Below are 19,292 nucleotides of genomic sequence, written 5' to 3'. Positions count from 1 at the left end.
GCTGCCAATCTGCACCATTGGCCCCTCTGACACCACCATCACTCACACACACAACCCTTTCATACTAGGCAAAGTGGGTGAAGTGTCTTGCCTAAGGACACAACAACAGTTTTTATAACTGGCGCCCCCTGTGGCACCTGATTTTCCCAGTGGTCTCCCATCCAAGTACTGACCAGGCCCGGCCCTGCTGAGGTTCTGAGATCTGACGGGATCAGGATTTGACAATATGGTATGGCCACAGAGACACAGAGACATCAGACACAGCAAACAAACTGTAAGATACACTAGACAACAACTGAGAGCGCAGGTCATGATACAAAGGATAGTAGGGAAGAAAATGCATTTCATTTTCAATGTCCTTTAAGGCACACAGAGCACATGTACTCCAACTCTGGGACTGAGTAGCCAGAGGCAGAAACCCACACCTCAGCAGAACACATACTGACCTCTGACCTTTATAAAGTTGTGGTCCCCAACACATATAACACCCACACACATCTCTCACTCTAGAAAAAGTGATGTTAATAGTGGAGTTTGACAAAAAAAAAAGAAAAAAAAAAGAGTGCAGACATGAGCCTCACTTCAGTGTCTGGATGAAGATAAATGTCTGTACGGCAGACTGTGGTCCTGTGTTGCTCTCTCGTCTGTGTCAGTTCATCCTCTTGTGAAGTGGCTGTTGAAGCGGCAGAATCAGAACCCAGAAGAAAGGTCGTAACTATTCCTTACATGGCTGGTGTTTCTGAAAAACTACAGAGGATTTTCAGACACCATGAGGTCCCAGACTATTTCAAACCTACAAACACTTTTAGAGAGAAACTGGTCCAGCCAAAGGACAAAACTACACTGGAGAAACGAAAACAGACACTTCACAAGAGGATGAACCAACACAGACAAGAGAGCAATACAAGACCTCAGTCTGATGTTTATCTCCACCTAAAAGGACCTCAGTCTGCCGTATAGGCATTTATCTTCATCCAGACACTGAAGTGAGGCTCATGTCTGCACAGTTTTTCTGTCAAACTCCACTATTGACGTCACTTTTTTTGTTCAACGATGTAAAAATAGATGAAAAATGTTGGACTGTTTTACACCGAGGAGAGTGAATCTGTCGGAGCACACAGAGACACTGAGGAGTCTTTATACAAGAGCCAAAACCCAGGGAGCAGAGTGTGAGTGAATGTGGTGTTGAAGGTGTGGAGGTGGGTCAGTTGGTCAGAGGAGACTGTGTAGAAGGACAGAGAGCCAGCAGGACAGTCCACAAACACTGACACTCTCCCACAAGAGGAGCAGGGCTGAGGGAGGAGGGTTTGTTTGTTATTATGAAGAACATAGAAACCACCTTTAGAACACCACAGACTCCAGGACTGATCATTGTGTCCAAACCAACTGTCAGCACCGTTTCCTTTCCTTCTAATTCTTCTGTAAGACACTGATATAGAAACGTCTTCACTCCACTCGACCTCCCAGTAACAGCGACCAGTCAGACCAGTGGAACACAGAATCTGTTCCCAGAAGTCAAATCTGTCCTGATAATCTGGATACGGCTGCTTCTCTCTCACATGTGTCACCTTCTTGTTGTTGTCAGACAGTTTGAGTTTTGTGTGAGCTGTGTTTGGATCCAGAGTGAGATCACAGAAATCTGATGGAGAGAAAACACAACACAGCAGCAGTTAGTCCCCTGTCCACTCTCATCATTCCACTCTTCTGTTTGTATCAGATTTATGTGAGTGTAAAACCATTTCCTCTCACAGCCCCACACCAGTCTATTTCAGATTATTCTCAGCGTAAATCTGGAGTCTATTTAGATTCTTCTCTGTGTAAATCTTTCTCTGGAGTTTGTTGCTGCAGTGACAAAGTGCAGCTCCAGTCTCTGACATCACTACACACATTCCTACACTCCTCTGTGCTCCAGGACACACACTTTCTCCTTTAAAGAGGGGCTATGTTCTGAGTCTGTCCTCTCTTTGCTAACCATGCTAAATTGCTCCCCCTTCAGAGCACTATCCCAACACACACAACCACTAATGAAACTCCTGCACATCACATCAGGTTTGTCCAGTTGCTGTGTTCAGTTTTGTGTCATGTTTTTGTGTATTTATGGAGAATTGTCGTGTGGGAGCATGGGGGACGTAGACTTGTGGGCGGAGTCTAGTACAGGTCCCTACTGCTAATAGTAAGGAGGGTCCAGGAGAGATCTCTAGATTACTCAAACATGCATGGATGACTTTTTCTTGCATAAGAGCCCATGTCCATGTGAATCCAGTGTCACTTATGCTTGTGTGGAGACAGTCCTGTGCTGAGTCCAACAGCTGTGTCTGTGTCAGTGGCTCCAGGGCTCCTCCTTTGCTCCAGCAGCAGTACTTCTGATGTTTTGATTTATTCATTGTGATTATTGTGATTTTGTACAAATAAACTTGCCTTGTATTGTAAAAACAGTGTCCAGATGAGTACCCCTGAAACTCTACATCTCTACATCACAACAGTGTTTGAACTCACTCAAAAAGGAAATGCTGTGACCCTCAAAAATTACCCGGTTGTGCAATTGAATGCTGACAGGTGCTTTGTTTGTGTGACACAAATAAAAACTGACCAGAGTTAAATGGGTTAAGTCAGACTTACATCTCCGGATTGGATTCATCCATCGTTCTCCAGCAGGTCTCAGTCTGAAGGAAACACACCACATCAGAGTTTGTCTCAGAGCATTTTCACCCAATGTGACATTCAAATGTGTTCTTTTGACCCTAACAGTCTTCTCAGTCTGTGGTACACAGGACTCTAGTGCTTCTGAAGTCTGTTTTATTCATGACACTGACACATGTCATTTATAATTGTGAGTGTTAAGCAGGCGAGCATGTCCATACCTGAGAGTGTCCAGTGTGCAGTGGGGGTCCTCCTGTAGAGCACACAGGAGCTTTACTCCTGTGTCTCCTGGATGGTTGTAGCTGAGGTCCAGTTCTATCAGACGGAGGGGTTGGACCTCAGAGCTGAGGCCAGAGAAGCACAGCCTTCCTCTGAGAGCAGACAACCTGACAGTCTGAGGACACAGATTATTGGAATCAGTCCATTCATTAGAAACATTCAACCCAAATGAGACAAAGAACAAGTCCCATATCTTTATGTGACTTTATCAAATGTGAATTTCCAATGCAAATACCAACAGGTTATGTAATAATAGTGAAGAATATGAACCCCTCTGACCTGAGCTGTTCCAGTTTACAGTGAGGACTCTTCAGTCCAACACACAACATCTTCAGCCCAGAGTCTTTCAAGTGGTTGAGACTGAGGTCCAGGACTCTCAGACTAGAGGACTGGGAGCTGAGGACTGAGGACAGAGCTTCACAGCTTCTCTCTGACAGGTTACAGCTGCTCAGTCTGGAGGAGGAGACAGGAGTTCATTAGAGAAGAACTCAGAACAGAAGTGACAAGTTCAGATACATCCTTTCACTCCCAATCTCAACAATCAACCTGTAAAGAAAAAATATATTTTTATTCATGAAAACAAAAACAGTTACTGTATTTCTCCTGTAGGATGGTGTTGTTTTTCTCGTCTTTTAAACCTGGACAGTTTCATTTCATGAAAAATAATAAATACTAATAAATACTTTATGAATATAAATGTTCTTGGGACACAGTTGACTTCAAAAATGTTCTCATTGGTTCTTGGACAGAAGGAGATCAGATGTTCTTTCTCATGCCGTTTGTTTTTGTCTCTGCTGTTTTGGCTTTGTTTGTCTCCCTTTGTCTCTTCTGTGTGTGTGTCTCCTCCACACTCCTGTTTCTTGCAACTCTGCTCTAGTAGAATGGAACACAACTTCCAACAGGGAATCAAAGTTATTAGTTGTAATGTAAATGGGACTGGAAACAAAATAAAGTGTCACAAAACATGATCACATCTTAGGTGTGAATAAACAAACAACCAGAACTGAAGTTTGAACCAAAAATGTGTTGATATGTGTCAAATGTGTCTTGGAAAATGCGTGTCTTGGACATTCGGGTGAAGAGAGGGGCAGAGCTGTAGAGCACCATGTGGTTGTGAGTTGGGTTCGCTAGTGGAGGAAGAAGCCGGAAAGTCCTGGAAGGCCCAAGCGTGTAGTGAGGGTCTGTTGGGACCCTCTGTCAGAGGGCCTTTCAACTCGCACCTCCGGGAGGGCTTCTCCCAGGTTCCGGGGGAGGCTAGGGACATGGAGTCTGAGTGCGCTTCATTCTCGGACTCTATTGTCGATGCGGTCGCTCGCAGCTGTGGGCGTAAGGTCTGTGTGCCTGTCGTGTGGGCCTGGCTGTCCAACAGACCCTCACTACACGCTTGGCCTTCCAGGACTTTCCGGCTTCTTCCTCCACTAGCGAACCAACTCACAACCACGTGGTGCTCTACAGCTCTGCCCCCTCTTCACCCGAATGTCCAAGACACGCATTTTCCAAGACACATTTGACACATATCAACACATTTTTGGTTCAAACTTCAGTTCTGGTTGTTTGTTTATTCACACCTAAGATGTGATCATGTTTTGTGACACTTTATTTTGTTTCCAGTCCCATTTACATTACAACTAATAACTTTGATTCCCTGTTGGAAGTTGTGTTCCATTCTACTAGAGCAGAGTTGCAAGAAACAGGAGTGTGGAGGAGACACACACACAGAAGAGACAAAGGGAGACAAACAAAGCCAAAACAGCAGAGACAAAAACAAACGGCATGAGAAAGAACATCTGATCTCTTTCTGTCCAAGAAGGACAACATGTTTGAAGTCAACTGTGTCCCAAGAACATTTATGTTCATAAAGTATTTATTAGTATTTATTATTTTTCATGAAATGAAACTGTCCAGGTTTAAAAGACGAGAAAAACAACACCATCCTACAGGAGAAATACAGTAACTGTTTTTGTTTTCATGAATAAAAATATATTTTTTCTTTACAGGTTGATTGTTGAGATTGGGAGTGAAAGGATGTATCTGAACTTGTCACTTCTGTTCTGAGTTCTTCTCTAATGAACTCCTGTCTCTCCTCCAGACTGAGCAGCTGTAACCTGTCAGAGAGAAGCTGTGAAGCTCTGTCCTCAGTCCTCAGCTCCCAGTCCTCTAGTCTGAGAGTCCTGGACCTCAGTCTCAACGACTTGAAAGACTCTGGGCTGAAGATGTTGTGTGTTGGACTGAAGAGTCCTCACTGTAAACTGGAACAGCTCAGGTCAGAGGGGTTCATATTCTTCACTATTATTACATAACCTGTTGGTATTTGCATTGGAAAATCACATTTGATAAAGTCACATAAAGATCTGGGACTTGTTCTTTGTCTCATTTGGGTTGAATGTTTCTAATGAATGGACTGATTCCAATAATCTGTGTCCTCAGACTGTCAGGTTGTCTGCTCTCAGAGGAAGGCTGTGCTTCTCTGGCCTCAGCTCTGAGGTCCAACCCCTCCCGTCTGATAGAACTGGACCTCAGCTACAACCATCCAGGAGACACAGGAGTAAAGCTCCTGTGTGCTCTACAGGAGGACCCCCACTGCACACTGGACACTCTCAGGTATGGACATGCTCGCCTGCTTAACACTCACAATTATAAATGACATGTGTCAGTGTCATGAATAAAACAGACTTCAGAAGCACTAGAGTCCTGTGTACCACAGACTGAGAAGACTGTTAGGGTCAAAAGAACATATTTGAATGTCACATTGGGTGAAAATGCTTCTGAGACAAACTCTGATGTGGTGTGTTTCCTTCAGACTGAGACCTGCTGGAGAACGATGGATGAATCCAATCCGGAGATGTAAGTCTGACTTAACCCATTTAACTCTGGTCAGTTTTTATTTGTGTCACACAAACAAAGCACCTGTCAGCATTCAATTGCACAACCGGGTCATTTTTGAGGGTCACAGCATTTCCTTTTTGAGTGAGTTCAAACACTGTTGGTGATGTAGAGATGTAGAGTTTCAGGGGTACTCATCTGGACACTGTTTTTACAATACAAGGGAAGTTTATTTGTACAAAATCACAATAATCACAATGAATAAATCAAAACATCAGAAGTACTGCTGCTGGAGCAAAGGAGGAGCCCTGGAGCCACTGACACAGACACAGCTGTTGGACTCAGCACAGGACTGTCTCCACACAAGCATAAGTGACACTGGATTCACATGGACATAATTTAAAGAGCGGCTCTTATGCAAGAAAAAGTCATCCATGCATGTTTGAGTAATCTAGAGATCTCTCCTGGACCCTCCTTACTATTAGCAGTAGGGACCTGTACTAGACTCCGCCCACAAGTCTACGTCCCCCAGGCTCCCACACGACAATTCTCCATAAATACACGAAAACATGACACAAAACTGAACACAGCAACTGGACAAACCTGATGTGATGTGCAGGAGTTTCATTAGTGGTTGTGTGTGTTGGGATAGTGCTCTGAAGGGGGAGCAATTTAGCATGGTTAGCAAAGAGAGGACAGACTCAGAACATAGCCCCTCTTTAAAGGAGAAAGTGTGTGTCCTGGAGCACAGAGGAGTGTAGGAATGTGTGTAGTGATGTCAGAGACTGGAGCTGCACTTTGTCACTGCAGCAACAAACTCCAGAGAAAGATTTACACAGAGAAGAATCTAAATAGACTCCAGGTTTACGCTGAGAATAATCTGAAATAAACTGGTGTGGGGCTGTGAGAGGAAATGTGTTTTTACACTCACATAAATCTGATACAAACAGAAGAGTGGAATGATGAGAGTGGACAGGGGACTAACTGCTGCTGTGTTGTGTTTTCTCTCCATCAGATTTCTGTGATCTCACTCTGGATCCAAACACAGCTCACAGAAAACTCAAACTGTCTGACAACAACAAGAAGGTGACACATGTGAGAGAGAAGCAGCCGTATCCAGATTATCAGGACAGATTTGACTTCTGGGAACAGATTCTGTGTTCCACTGGTCTGACTGGCCGCTGTTACTGGGAGGTCGAGTGGAGTGAAGACGTTTCTATATCAGTGTCTTACAGAAGAATTAGAAGGAAAGGAAACGGTGCTGACAGTTGGTTTGGACACAATGATCAGTCCTGGAGTCTGTGGTGTTCTAAAGGTGGTTTCTATGTTCTTCATAATAACAAACAAACCCTCCTCCCTCAGCCCTGCTCCTCTTCTGGGAGAGTAGCAGTGTTTGTGGACTGTCCTGCTGGCTCTCTGTCCTTCTACACAGTCTCCTCTGACCAACTGACCCACCTCCACACCTTCAACACCACATTCACTCATACTCTGCTCCCTGGGTTTTGGCTCTTGTATAAAGACTCCTCAGTGTCTCTGTGTGCTCCGACAGATTCACTCTCCTCGGTGTAAAACAGTCCAACATTTTTCATCTATTTTTACATCGTTGAACAAAAAAAGTGATGTCAATAGTGGAGTTTCACAGAAAAACTGTGCAGACATGAGCCTCACTTCAGTGTCTGGATGAAGATAAATGCCTATACGGCAGACTGAGGTCCTTTTAGGTGGAGATAAACATCAGACTGAGGTCTTGTATTGCTCTCTTGTCTGTGTTGGTTCATCCTCTTGTGAAGTGTCTCTGTTTCGTTTCTCCAGTGTAGTTTTGTCCTTTGGCTGGACCAGTTTCTCTCTAAAAGTGTTTGTAGGTTTGAAATAGTCTGGGACCTCATGGTGTCTGAAAATCCTCTGTAGTTTTTCAGAAACACCAGCCATGTAAGGAATAGTTACGACCTTTCTTCTGGGTTCTGATTCTGCCGCTTCAACAGCCACTTCACAAGAGGATGAACTGACACAGACGAGAGAGAGCAACACAGGACCACAGTCTGCCGTACAGACATTTCTCTTCATCCAGACACTGAAGTGAGGCTCATGTCTGCACTCTTTTTTTTTTTTTTTTTTTTTTGTCAAACTCCACTATTAACATCACTTTTTCTAGAGTGAGAGATGTGTGTGGGTGTTATATGTGTTGGGGACCACAACTTTATAAAGGTCAGAGGTCAGTATGTGTTCTGCTGAGGTGTGGGTTTCTGCCTCTGGCTACTCAGTCCCAGAGTTGGAGTACATGTGCTCTGTGTGCCTTAAAGGACATTGAAAATGAAATGCATTTTCTTCCCTACTATCCTTTGTATCATGACCTGCGCTCTCAGTTGTTGTCTAGTGTATCTTACTGTTTGTTTGCTGTGTCTGACGTCTCTGTGTCTCTGTGGCCATACCATATTGTCAAATCCTGATCCCGTCAGATCTCAGAACCTCAGCAGGGCCGGGCCTGGTCAGTACTTGGATGGGAAACCACTGGGAAAATCAGGTGCCACAGGGGGCGCCAGTTATAAAAACTGTTGTTGTGTCCTTAGGCAAGACACTTCACCCACTTTGCCTAGTATGAAAGGGTTGTGTGTGTGAGTGATCGTGGTGTCAGAGGGGCCAATGGTGCAGATTGGCAGCCTCACTTCTGTCAGTCTACAATAATATTTTATCAGCACCAGGTATGGAGTGAATGAATAATGCTCTGTAAATCTGTGCATCTTTAAGTGTCCAAAAAAGCGCTACATGAAACTGATGCATTATTATTATTATTATTATTATTATTTTGAGGAGAGACTGGAGTATTTGTTTAAATGTAATGTTTTCAAGCTGTCTGAGTTTGTGCTGAAAGCTCGGGACCTCTGTAAGATGACACTTTATGATGAACTGCAAAGTATCACTTGTAATGAACGTGTAGAAATAAAAAAACACACTCGAGTTGTACTGTATTTTAATATTTTCATCAGAAATTATAAAGGTCATACAATGTACAGATATATTTGGAGCAAACCCAAAAACAACAGTCTCCACGGTGGGAGAAGCAAGACACATTCAGGGTCCAGAGTCTTCTCAGTGATGGACCAAAACACACTCCAAAAAACACACCCATTTACACGAGTTCAAATGACGGAAATACACAATTTTGTTTCAATTAATTTAATTCTTGGGCTGATCTCTGTTTAAAAAGGTGGTACTACTTATGTCCGTGGAAATGTTCTTGCTCGCTTTGCTTGGACTGCCCCATAGTATGGCATTAAACCTGGTTATCTCCATGGTAACAAGGAGTAACACCACTTATAGACCAAATTACAAGTCAGATTTATAGAAAAGTGACAAATGACGCCGCTCACAGTTAATAAAACTTGTTTTTCGCTGTATTTTAGAACAATAAAAACATGTGTAATTGTTGTAGATGTAAATGCCATAGTGTGGGACATTTCAAAACAAGAAAACAAGCAATAACATCTCCATGGAGACAAGAAGTGCACCAAATTTCCACAAGAAAAGCTACACAGTGCACACAGTTTTTTTTTTTTTTTTCCAAGATCTCAATATTAAAAAAAAAAAATCTGAAATTCCCTGAAAACAAAATTGGAATTTAAAGAAACTTTTAGGTATTTTGAGTCTTTTTTTAATTATTATTATTTTTATTATTTCAGCAAACTTATATTTGTTAAAAACCTGGATTTTTATACTTAAAATCGTAGAAATGAAGAAAAGTCAATTATTTTCTGTCAATTGTTTTGACATTAATAGTTTCTGACTACTGATTTTGTTACCCAAATACCCAAATTATTGATGTTTAAATCTTTTGTCATTTGAACTCATGCAAATTTTAGTATTTTTCGCAGTGTAAACCTGGAGTTAAATTTCAACATTCAGTTCAACACAAAAAAGTGAGTTGAAAAATCCGATCTGACATTTTGAGTTTGTCCCGATGGAGCGAGGAGGAGCTACAGTAACATTTCGAGAATTCACCAATAAATACTGAAATATGAAAACGAGCCCTTAAGTGCAAATTTAAATTGAGTTTTTATAATATTTGTAATGAATTCGGTCGTTTTTTGTTATTTTTTGTTGGTGAATGGGAGTGACGCTGAATAAAAAAGAGAAAGTTTTGGCGTGAAATCAGCAGGACCTAAAAACGAATGTACACCGCGAAAAACAAATTTCAGCAGATTGATTTATAAAAACGAATCATAGACTGTATAAAGAAGCGGCTAAAGAACGAGGCTAGAGGTTATGGGGTGAGTTTGGAGCCGAGATCCGCGTTTGGAATTCCGTCCGCGAGTATCGTAGCAACTAAAGAGCCAATCAGGAGCGAGGATGCTGAAGGTAACGCCCCTTCTCGCCCGCACTCTTCGCCCAAACCTCAGAAAAAGAAGGTGCTTGATTGTTCATATCTTGACTTATGGACAAAACAGCGAAATAAAAACCCCAGGATCACATACAGCGGGTTAATATGGATATTTTAAGACCAAAACAACAGTAAAGAAAGTGAACTAGAGCCAATGGAAACAGGAAGCGATGGAAACAGGAAGCTGTGTCCATTTATACAGTCTATGGTACTGGTCCCCAACCTTTTTTACGCCACGGAGCGGTTTTATATCCAATAATATTTCGCAGACTGGAGGAGGGGGGTGGTGTTTGTTGGTTAAATCCTGTTTTGTCCTGGTTTAAGAACTGTTTTAGACATGTTTTTGTCCTGGTTTAGTCCTAGTGTGGACCTGGTTTAGTCCTGGTTTAGTCCTGGTTTAGACCTGGTTTAGTCCTGGTTTACACCTGGTTTAGACCTGGTTTAGTCCTGGTGTGGCCCTGGTTTAGTCCTGGTTTAGTCTTGGTTTACACCTGGTTTAGTCCTGGTTTAGTCTTGGTTTATACCTGGTTTAGTCCTGGTGTGGCCCTTGTCTTGTCCTGGTTTAGTCCTGGTGTGGCCCTGGTTTAGTCCTGGTTTACTCCTGGTTTAGTTCTGGTTTTGTCCTGGTTTAGTCCTTGTTTAGACCTGGTTTAGACCTGGTGTGGCCCTTGTTTAGTCCTGGTTTAGTCCTGGTTTACACCTGGTTTAGACCTGGTTTAGTCCTGGTTTAGTCCTGGTTAAGTCCTGGTGTGGCCCTTGTTTAGTCCTGGTTTAGTCCTGGTTTAGTTCTGGTTTAGTCCTGGTTTAGTCCTGGTTTAGTCCTGGTTTAGACCTGGTTTAGTCCTGGTGTGGTCCTGGTGTGGCCCTGGTTTAGTTCTGGTTTAGTCCTGGATCAGTCTTGGTTTTTGTTCCGTTTTAGTTCTGGTTTGAAGACAACGCTTGTGGAAGAGGAGGTTTGCGCTTTCGCGGTCTGGTACTGGTCCGCGGTCCAGGGGTTGGGGACCCCTGGTCTATGGCATTGTTTCCCAAAGACTGGGTCACGACCTTCAGGTGGGTCCCAAGAGATTTTTTTTGGGTCGCCTTATCACGATCTGCATGTAGATCTGCAATATACAGTTCTGACACATGCTGAATTATTAAGCCATGTACTGTATAATTTCTAATATTTCTGTAATTATTTTATTGACTATTTTGACCATTTCCAATTGAATTTTGAAAAGAAAAGGGCTACGTTTAATGTCCAAACAGACAACATATGGATCCTTTTATTGCTGCTTCAGTGACTGTTTATCATTGTTTAAAACTTGAGTAATACTAATTGTTCAGAGACACGATCACTCAGTCAACAATAAAATATCCTCATTAATGCTCAATAATGCTCAAATCCACCTTTATTTTGTGATTTATTTTGTGAATAATTTCTATTGACTTGGGTCGCAAAGGTTTGCGGGTCCCTGAAAAAAAAAAAAGTTTGGGAAACACTGGTCTATGGGACTAATACATATTTGTTCACTCCTGATATTTCTGACTGATTTCAGTACAAGAAATAGTATTTTAAGTAGAAACTTTCAAAAAGAACTGCTTGAAATGAAACTGGACGTGAGCAGATCAGGACTAGTCACTTCCCATTCGATTAGATTTGAAATGACAGATTTGAGAAGTCATATTCAAAAGTAGACTATGACTTCTTAAATCTTTACCGAGTCAAAACTTGCTCTGTTTTGGTGATTATTATACTCAAGAAATGTAACAGAACTGAAGATTTTGCAGTGTTCATTGAGAGATAACTGAGATTAGAAGAAAAAGCAACAGTCCCATATTCAAACAATTCAGAAATACCCCAGGACAACCAAATATTATACCATAATACCATTCAGATATTGCAAATGACATGATAGAAATTAGTCAAAACAACTCAAACCAAAGTAGTTATAATAAAGTCATTATATACTGGTATTTCTTTTTTACAGTGTACAGCTGTTTCTAAAATATCAAACTAAAGGCCCTGTACCTGATTTTACTTTTTTTTCTATGCATTTGAGCTAAATTTGGGGTAAAAATAAGTCCATTGTGCACTGTTTCCATCAAATCATAAAGCGTTGTATTGTCCAATAATCAAGAAGTTCGTGTTAACATGCTAGTTGTTGTTAGACTTTGGTTTCTGAAAGTCACTGTGGTAATTTTGGACCACTGCAAACTGTTTAAACCAAACTAGTTGCATTTTTGACATTTTTAAGACGGTAAAAATCAGGTACAGCGCCTTCGACACCAACGTTTTTGTAATGACGTCTATCTTAACACTAGAGGGCGACAGTTACTGCATAAAACTGATCAAAAGTCAAAAACGAATACTTTAACATTTAAGTGCTTCGATTGGACAAAAATCTTTTCGGCCGGTTTCACTTTCAAAAAATAAAGTTCAGAATACAAAATATACTTCCCCTCTTTAAAAAAATACAGGCCGCGACCAAAACCGTGACAAAAGCAAGTGAAAAACAAAAAAACAAAACAACAACACATTCAAAAGTATCAGTGATAGTAACCAAATATGGTACGTCAAATAGTCAAAATATACGTCTTTGTGTATACTTACAATACAAGATTACATAAGCGAGCACAAATAAATACCTTCAGTCTTATATCAGTCATATGCATTATTTATATAGTAGCTTACATTATAAAGGAGGGTGGCGTAGACAGGTTCGGATACAGTAGTGAGTGTCAAACTATGAACAAAATAAAACTACGGTGATCTGAAAGAACTGGAGGAAACAGTCTCGGGTAAAGGTGCAATGCAGGACTTTTCTCGTGGACGGTAAAACGTTGCTTGCTCGTTTACATGGGGTTTTAGAGATGTTGTATTACGATTAGAATGTTTTGCAGTTTGGCATTTATCTGTAAGTTATCTACCGTATGTTTCGGACTATAAGGCGCACTTCAAATCCTTTAATTTTCTTAAAAATCCATAGTGCGCCTCATGTATTAATTCTGGTTGTGTTTACTGACCTCAAAACGATTTTATGTGGTACACGGCGCTCAAAAATTTGTCAAAATGTTTTAGTACGACTTTGGTAAACTACGAAGCCGCACTGCTTGATGGATTGTCGGAGCATTACTGTGACCGTAGTCAAAAGCCTCGCGGAGTTAGTCCGACAGAAGCTGACAGTTTCAGTGCACAAGGAGCGAGACGTTTTTTTCAGAGCTTATAGTTTATGCAAATGAGTCATGTGGTTTTAAGTTTCGCTTTTGTAAAACATAAACAAATGTGCGCAAAGCTGAATTAAACACATTATTACTCAATGTGTATTTGAGTCATCCTCGTAGGAAAAAAAAAAAAAAAAAAAACATGCTTAAAACATTATCCACCCACGCCCACCGCGAATTACGCCATGATCTGACTGATCGTGGACACCTGGGCTAAGGATCAGTCTCAAGAGTCGTCCGTTTGTTTGCGTCTTATAATCCGGTGCACCTTATGTATGAAAATAGACGAGAGAATTCAACATTATTGCCATTGCGCCTTATAATCCGGTGCACTTATAGTCTGAAAAATACGGTATCCCCGATGATTGTGATTGTGGTCAGATCTGTGGAGAGGCAACCCCGCTCGCAGCATGAACACGTATTTTTGAGCAGTAGAAAGCTCTGCAACTGAATAACTTTAACGGCTTGATAGATATACCGTGGAACGTTCCGGGTAAAGCAATGACATCGCCATGGAGACAAGCAGGTAGCGTACCACAAGAAAAGTTCTGTAATGCATCTTTAGAGTAACATTAACTGTGCTCATAGCTCACCAGATGCCAGTCACGGTTTGTTATTTCTGGATTTAGTCTTTATTTAATCAGGAAAGTTCCACTGAGCTTTAGAATCTCTTTTTTCAGACTCTGGTCCAGTCCCCAGAGTGGAGCTGCCCGGGAGTCGAACCTCGGACCTTCTGATTAAGAGGCAAAAGCGCTTACTGCTATGTCAACTTCTGAAATGTTATAAACCGAAAGTTACAAAGACGTTTAGCCACGTTTTAACTTTAAAATATTTCATTGTCAAAGCATTGTGTAACTAAATGCTTTTCTTTCTTTGCCTTGAATGTTTCACAGTGTGGCATTAAACCTTTCTATGTCCATGGAGACCAAACCGGACCAAGTTACAGGTCAGATCTGTGGAGAGGCGACGCCGCTCACAGTCAAAACGTATGTTTTTTTTACAAATTTTTGAGCTATAAATCCACCAATAATTGAATAAATGTAAAGTAGAGGTGTTTAATGTCGTACTGTGGAACATTCTAGGCGAAGCAATGACATCTCCATAGAAACAAGCAACCAAAAATTTACACAGTGCAGCTTTACGTCAACATACAGTGTGTTTGCCTTGTTCTTTAACTCTTAATATTTTAATTTTACAACAACGAATGAACGAATTTTCTCCAAAAAGTGTTATTTTAGTGAAGGACCAATCAGCATCAAGTGTCTATAAGCACAGAAACGCTACTCGACGGTGAATCCTTCGTTCGTTTGCATATTTCGGGTTCGAGCCTGGGTTTTTGCGTCCATTTTAAGCTTTGCGTACGTATAAAAATCAGGCATGTTGTGATTTCAAGCCACTCTTTTTACTACTCAATATTTACAATACAGACGTCGCTCAGATCGGAGCAGAGCGTAACCATAACTACAGCATCAAAACAGACCAGTATTTCGGACTGAGCAGCCATTTTGTCCCCCCTCGCCAGCCCCAGTGCACGCCCCACTACTTCTGTCATCTTTGGTAGCCATATTGGAAAGGTACGGTAGATTTAAAAGCCCTTGAAATAAAAAACATACAACTTAACTTTGTCTTTTAAATTGATAAAAATCACGTGCACATAAACGCCTTTCCCTTCGTGTCCAAACTGTCTCACCGCATTCGCACTTCCTCTGGTCCACCCTGAACTCCATCCAAAAATACAATCCCGAAAACGTTGTCTTTTCCGAAAGTTTCCGAAGTTTTCAAAGCAGGAAGCAAGAAAGTACGTGGCGCTTGGAGACGGAGAGAGCGGAAAGTTAGCGGGGTTTTCTTTGTGAATATTCGTCGCGTAGGAGAGTCCGAGAAGAGTGGGCCGCGCTCTCATCTCTTGTGTGCGGTGATCATTTTGGACACGAAGCTCACGATGGCGCTGGCGGGCTGCGCGGGGTCCAGCTCTGCGAACAGGTGGCTCACGTTGTCTGTGGTGCTGCCCTGTTTACGTGCCACGAAGCCAAACAACCTGAAACGAAATACGAAAAGAGAAAACGTCAGGAGGTTCAGATTTTAAGCAATGTACCCGGGTGCAGTCAGAATCGCTTTTAATATGTTTTTAACCTTAATACAACAATGTTCCCTCATATTTGCTGTCCCTTGTTCCCCTGTTGCACAATATTTAATACAGTGCAATATCCTGACTGAGTTTTGTAGTCTTAAGTGTCCCAGCTAGAGAAACTTAAGGCACATCTCTCTACAACAGGGGTGTCAAACTCATTTTGGTCCGGGGGCCGTATCCAACCTACTTTGATCCCAAAGGGGCCGGATCAGAAAACTCATGGCATATAAACCCCAAAAATAACAATAAGTTCAAAAATTGTGCAGAGAAACACAAATCTATTACAGAAATCTTTTTAAATTGATGAACTCTTTCTTTTACAAAATATTATAATATTACAAACAACCTGAAACTTTAGGAAAAATGCAATTTTAACACTATGTTTGAACATGAACTTGTTTGCAAATAGGAATAAGTCCATTTTTCTTGTAAAATCCTGCACTCGGCTCCACTTTTCTCATGTTGGACATTTTTCTGATGAGGGTGTCACGGTCAACAGTCAAAACGATCGTCCTTTAAGAGCGTTTGGAAAGAGACAAGTCTTCATTTGTGCTGCTCTGGTGGGAGGAGCCACGTACAGAGACACTGGCGACGCTGCTGTGATAAACACCACAGAAAATTAACAATATTTTAAAAGAAAATATAATTAAAATATTTTAGTAGAAAATCAGCCGAGGGCCAGATTAAAGGTTTTGGAGGGCCGGATCCGGCCCCTGGGCCGTATGTCTGACACCCCTGCTCTACAATGTACAAAGTCTCAAGTGTCCCAGCTCGGGAAACCTCTACAGCAATATATACACTGAGCAAGAGAATCTGTGTAATAACTAATGCGCAAGGACCGCGCCACAGCAATGGAATACGATAAAGATATTTATTGATGGTGGATGGATGTGATGGCTGCACGGAGACTCAGAGTGGGGGCACCGTCTCCAATCCAAAACGGTCAGTTCTGAATTGAAGAACTCAAGAAGCAGCTTGGATGAGCTGCGAAAACATATTTGAGCAAATAAACTTTGTCCAGTTGACAGACTGAATTTCTCCTTTGCCATAGATTGAACCTGGACCACTGAGGGATTTTTCACACTTTAATAGTTAGACGTTTCGACACATGTCACAGTAAGTTTTTACATTACAAAAAAAATGTGATGCAGGCTAACGAAATCATTAGTCTGTGATACTCACTTGGCAGAGCCTCCATCAGGTTTACTCCATCTGTAAAACAGGGGATTTCATATTGAGTTACAAGTATTCTTTGTGTACTATGATGTACTGTAGTGTTGATGTACTGTTGTACTCACTTCCTGTCCTGAGGGTCAGTGTCACAGAAGGTCACAGTGTTACTGGGGTAATGGCGCCGGAAGAAAACCCTGAAACAGCACAAGAACAGTCCTCAGTAACAGTGCACTAGTCTCATACAGCCATAGAAGCACATGCTTCAAAGGTTCTGTAGTCTGTAGTTTGTTATTGCAGCCACAGCTGTCCTGGGACAGACTGATGAAAGTGAGGCTGCCAGTCTGTGCCCTCTGCCCTTCTGACAAACACACACACCACATTCATACTAGGGATTGGGGTGGGCGATCTCGATATTTAAAATATATCGAGATATTTCTTAAACATGAAATGGATTCTGATATATTGTATATTTCTACATAATGCCCCCCGCACTCTCGCCTCATTCGTCTGTTGTTTCATTCAACATAGCTGCTCCTGCAACCAGCCTGGAGGATACAGAACTCGTCTCAAAAAAAGGACAACTAGTTCTATTATATAGAGATACTTCGGTTTTAAGGCGTTGGATAAACAGCAGACAGGTGTCTTCTATGTTGTGAAGTTTAGCAATGTAAAGTTTATTTATGCAGAATATTTTAATCAATAATCTGCTGCAGTGTAGAACTTGAACAGTTGTATTTGGAAACATTCAGTGGATTGTGGGATACCTCACAGCTTCTTACCGCTGGTTAGGAACCTCCCAAGTTTCCTCTGCTAAAGGAGTTCACTCTTCTGATTATTGTACAGTTAACAAAGTTAAAGACTGAGATGAGTTCTTTTATTTTTGAATGAAAAGTGTGATCTGTTCACACTATACAGCTCACACTACGATATTTACTGTGATATTTTGTGGAGGCCAAAACTGTGAATATGCAACTTTTACCTGTTAAAATCCTTGACAAGCCTTTGGTACTGTCATAATCCAAAGAACTAAGATTTACAAGTGCTTCGTAACAGTTATATCTTTATATAGTCTGCACTAAAACCACGCAAAGGATCATGGTCTATGCAGGGTTTTTTTTTTTTTTTTTTTTAAACATCATTTTTAACAGCATAACAATGAATTCAATCAAAGAGACTTAAGATTCGATATACTGTGATGGTCCACAATATTATTGTGAGACTTTTGACGATACAATATCACAATATTACAGTTATTGTTACATCCCTAATTCATACTATCCATCCATCCATCCATTTTCTTCCGCTTATCTGGGGTCGGGTTGCGGGGGCAGCAGTCTAAGCAAGGACTCCCACACTTCCTTCACAAATTTATACTAGTATATACTATAATTGTTTTTAAGTAGACAAATTTTAATTAAACTGAACATTGGTGTTGATCAACAGTAAGTGACAATAACTGAGCTCTGTTCCCTTCCTGAGTTAGTTCATAGAGTTTCCTGAGTTTGTTATATTTATTTTCAGTCTAGTCCAGACTTAGATCTGGTATAGACCTGGTTGAGTTCAGGTCTAGTCCAGCTTTAGACCTGGTATAAACCTGTTATAGTCCTGGTTAAATTCAGATCTAGTCCAGATTTAGACCTGATTCAGACCTGGTATAGACTTGGTTGAGTTCAGGTCTAGTCCAGATTTAGACCTGTTATAGTCCTGGTTAAATTCAGATCTAGTCCAGATTTAGACTTGGTTTAAGACTTGGTTGAGTTCAGGTATAGTCCAGAGTTAGACCTAGAATAGACCTGGTTGAGTTCAGGTCTAGTCCAGCTTTAGACCTGGTATAAACCTGTTATAGTCCTGGTTAAATTCCAGTCTAGTCCAGATTTAAACCTAGTATAGACCTGGTTGAGCTCAGGTATAGTCCAGAGTTAGTCCTGGTTAAGTTCAGGTCTAGTCCAGATTTAGATTTTGTATAGACCTGCTGAATTCAGGTCTAGTCCAGATTTAGACCTGGTATAAACCTGGTAGAGCTCAGGTATAATCCAGCTTTAGACCAAGTAAAGTCCTTGTTGAATTCTCATGTAGACCTGTCTTATACCTATTATAGTCCTGGTTTAGTCCAGTTTTAGTTTTGCCCGAGGACACAACGCCTGCAGCTGGGATCAAACAAACATCTGACTAAGTTTTGGTCACAAACAATGAGACAACATCCAGCTTTTAGTGTGTGAGTGTTTGGGGTAAATTACAGGATGCTGCTTTAAGTAGCTGATAATGACATGACTGCATTCCCCAAGCTCGGACCTGCTCATGCAATCGTTATTCTCATGCTTTTTCACAAACACGTCACATCAGATTCTCCAAGGCATGTTTAATATATCACTTCATATCATTCAGGTTTGGACGTGGTTATACACTCGAGAAACAGACACCGGATCTGAAGACGGGAGACGAAATGGAGGATGCACATTCCACATGAACTATGCAGCGAATTAAATGTTTACCATGAGAATCAGCAGACGCTCGGGGCGCTGGATAACAAATAGACTTTTAGAAACATGTCATTTAAAAGAGTCTTTGTAAATGCTCGTGGAGTGATCGTACCTGCTCCTTGTTTGAGCTGGTTGGTGACGGCGTTGGGTGTGGCCACTTCTGGAGCCTCCTCAATCAGATCTAGAAAGA

The 19,292-nt window shown here is 41.4% G+C and overlaps 3 protein-coding genes and 3 pseudogenes across 3 annotated transcripts in view; 2 read left to right on the top strand and 4 right to left on the bottom strand.

The window, feature by feature from the left end:
- Positions 1–125: 125 nt before the first annotated feature.
- Positions 126–243, bottom strand: LOC129409139 (5S ribosomal RNA; annotated as a pseudogene).
- Positions 244–1,058: 815 nt separating this feature from the next.
- On the bottom strand, positions 1,059–4,183 carry LOC110168342 (ribonuclease inhibitor-like; annotated as a pseudogene).
- An 828-nt stretch (positions 4,184–5,011) lies between these two features.
- Positions 5,012–7,311, top strand: LOC129408903 (stonustoxin subunit beta-like). The gene is made up of 4 exons (XM_055153404.1): positions 5,012–5,182; positions 5,347–5,520; positions 5,720–5,763; positions 6,758–7,311. Exons 1-4 carry the CDS (start codon positions 5,133–5,135, stop codon positions 7,309–7,311), a joined length of 822 nt encoding a protein of 273 aa, XP_055009379.1. The 5' UTR covers positions 5,012–5,132.
- Positions 7,312–8,157: 846 nt separating this feature from the next.
- LOC129409017 (5S ribosomal RNA) lies at positions 8,158–8,275 on the top strand (annotated as a pseudogene).
- A 5,261-nt stretch (positions 8,276–13,536) lies between these two features.
- Positions 13,537–18,922, bottom strand: LOC129408899 (tensin-1-like). The gene is made up of 4 exons (XM_055153340.1): positions 18,915–18,922; positions 16,748–16,816; positions 16,632–16,661; positions 13,537–15,356 (listed from the first exon to the last, which is right to left on the bottom strand). The coding sequence occupies exons 1-4, from the start codon at positions 18,920–18,922 to the stop codon at positions 15,218–15,220; spliced, it is 246 nt and encodes an 81-aa protein (XP_055009315.1). The 3' UTR covers positions 13,537–15,217.
- Positions 18,923–19,122: 200 nt separating this feature from the next.
- LOC110168344 (tensin-1-like) overlaps positions 19,123–19,292 on the bottom strand; it is a 349,684-nt gene continuing 349,514 nt past the window's right edge. The window contains exon 30 of the mRNA XM_055153272.1: positions 19,123–19,283. Within this exon, the coding sequence (XP_055009247.1) occupies positions 19,123–19,283 (161 nt within the window). The remainder of the gene's footprint in view (positions 19,284–19,292) is intronic.

This window comes from Boleophthalmus pectinirostris, unplaced genomic scaffold (assembly GCF_026225935.1).
Source record: "Boleophthalmus pectinirostris isolate CB_2022bp ecotype Guang Dong unplaced genomic scaffold, ASM2622593v1 HiC_scaffold_1, whole genome shotgun sequence".
NCBI lineage: Eukaryota > Metazoa > Chordata > Actinopteri > Gobiiformes > Gobiidae > Boleophthalmus > Boleophthalmus pectinirostris.
The sequence above is the reverse complement of the archived record's forward strand: the minus strand, read 5'-3'. Positions and strand labels throughout refer to the sequence as shown.

What these genes read in the sequence shown, in the direction of transcription:
- LOC129408903 (XM_055153404.1), top strand. Translation starts at nt 5,133, where the DNA reads ATGTTGTGTGTTGGACTGAAGAGTCCTCACTGTAAACTGGAACAGCTC. An exon ending in TGCACACTGGACACTCTCAG is followed by an intron (nt 5,521 to 5,719) that starts GTATGGACATGC and finishes TGTTTCCTTCAG; the next exon opens with ACTGAGACCTGCTGGAGAAC. An exon ending in GATGAATCCAATCCGGAGAT is followed by an intron (nt 5,764 to 6,757) that starts GTAAGTCTGACT and finishes TCTCTCCATCAG; the next exon opens with ATTTCTGTGATCTCACTCTG.
- LOC129408899 (XM_055153340.1), bottom strand. An exon ending in ACTGACCCTCAGGACAGGAA is followed by an intron (nt 16,662 to 16,747) that starts GTGAGTACAACA and finishes CCTGTTTTACAG; the next exon opens with ATGGAGTAAACCTGATGGAG. An exon ending in CCTGATGGAGGCTCTGCCAA is followed by an intron (nt 15,357 to 16,631) that starts GTGAGTATCACA and finishes ATTTCGTTTCAG; the next exon opens with GTTGTTTGGCTTCGTGGCAC.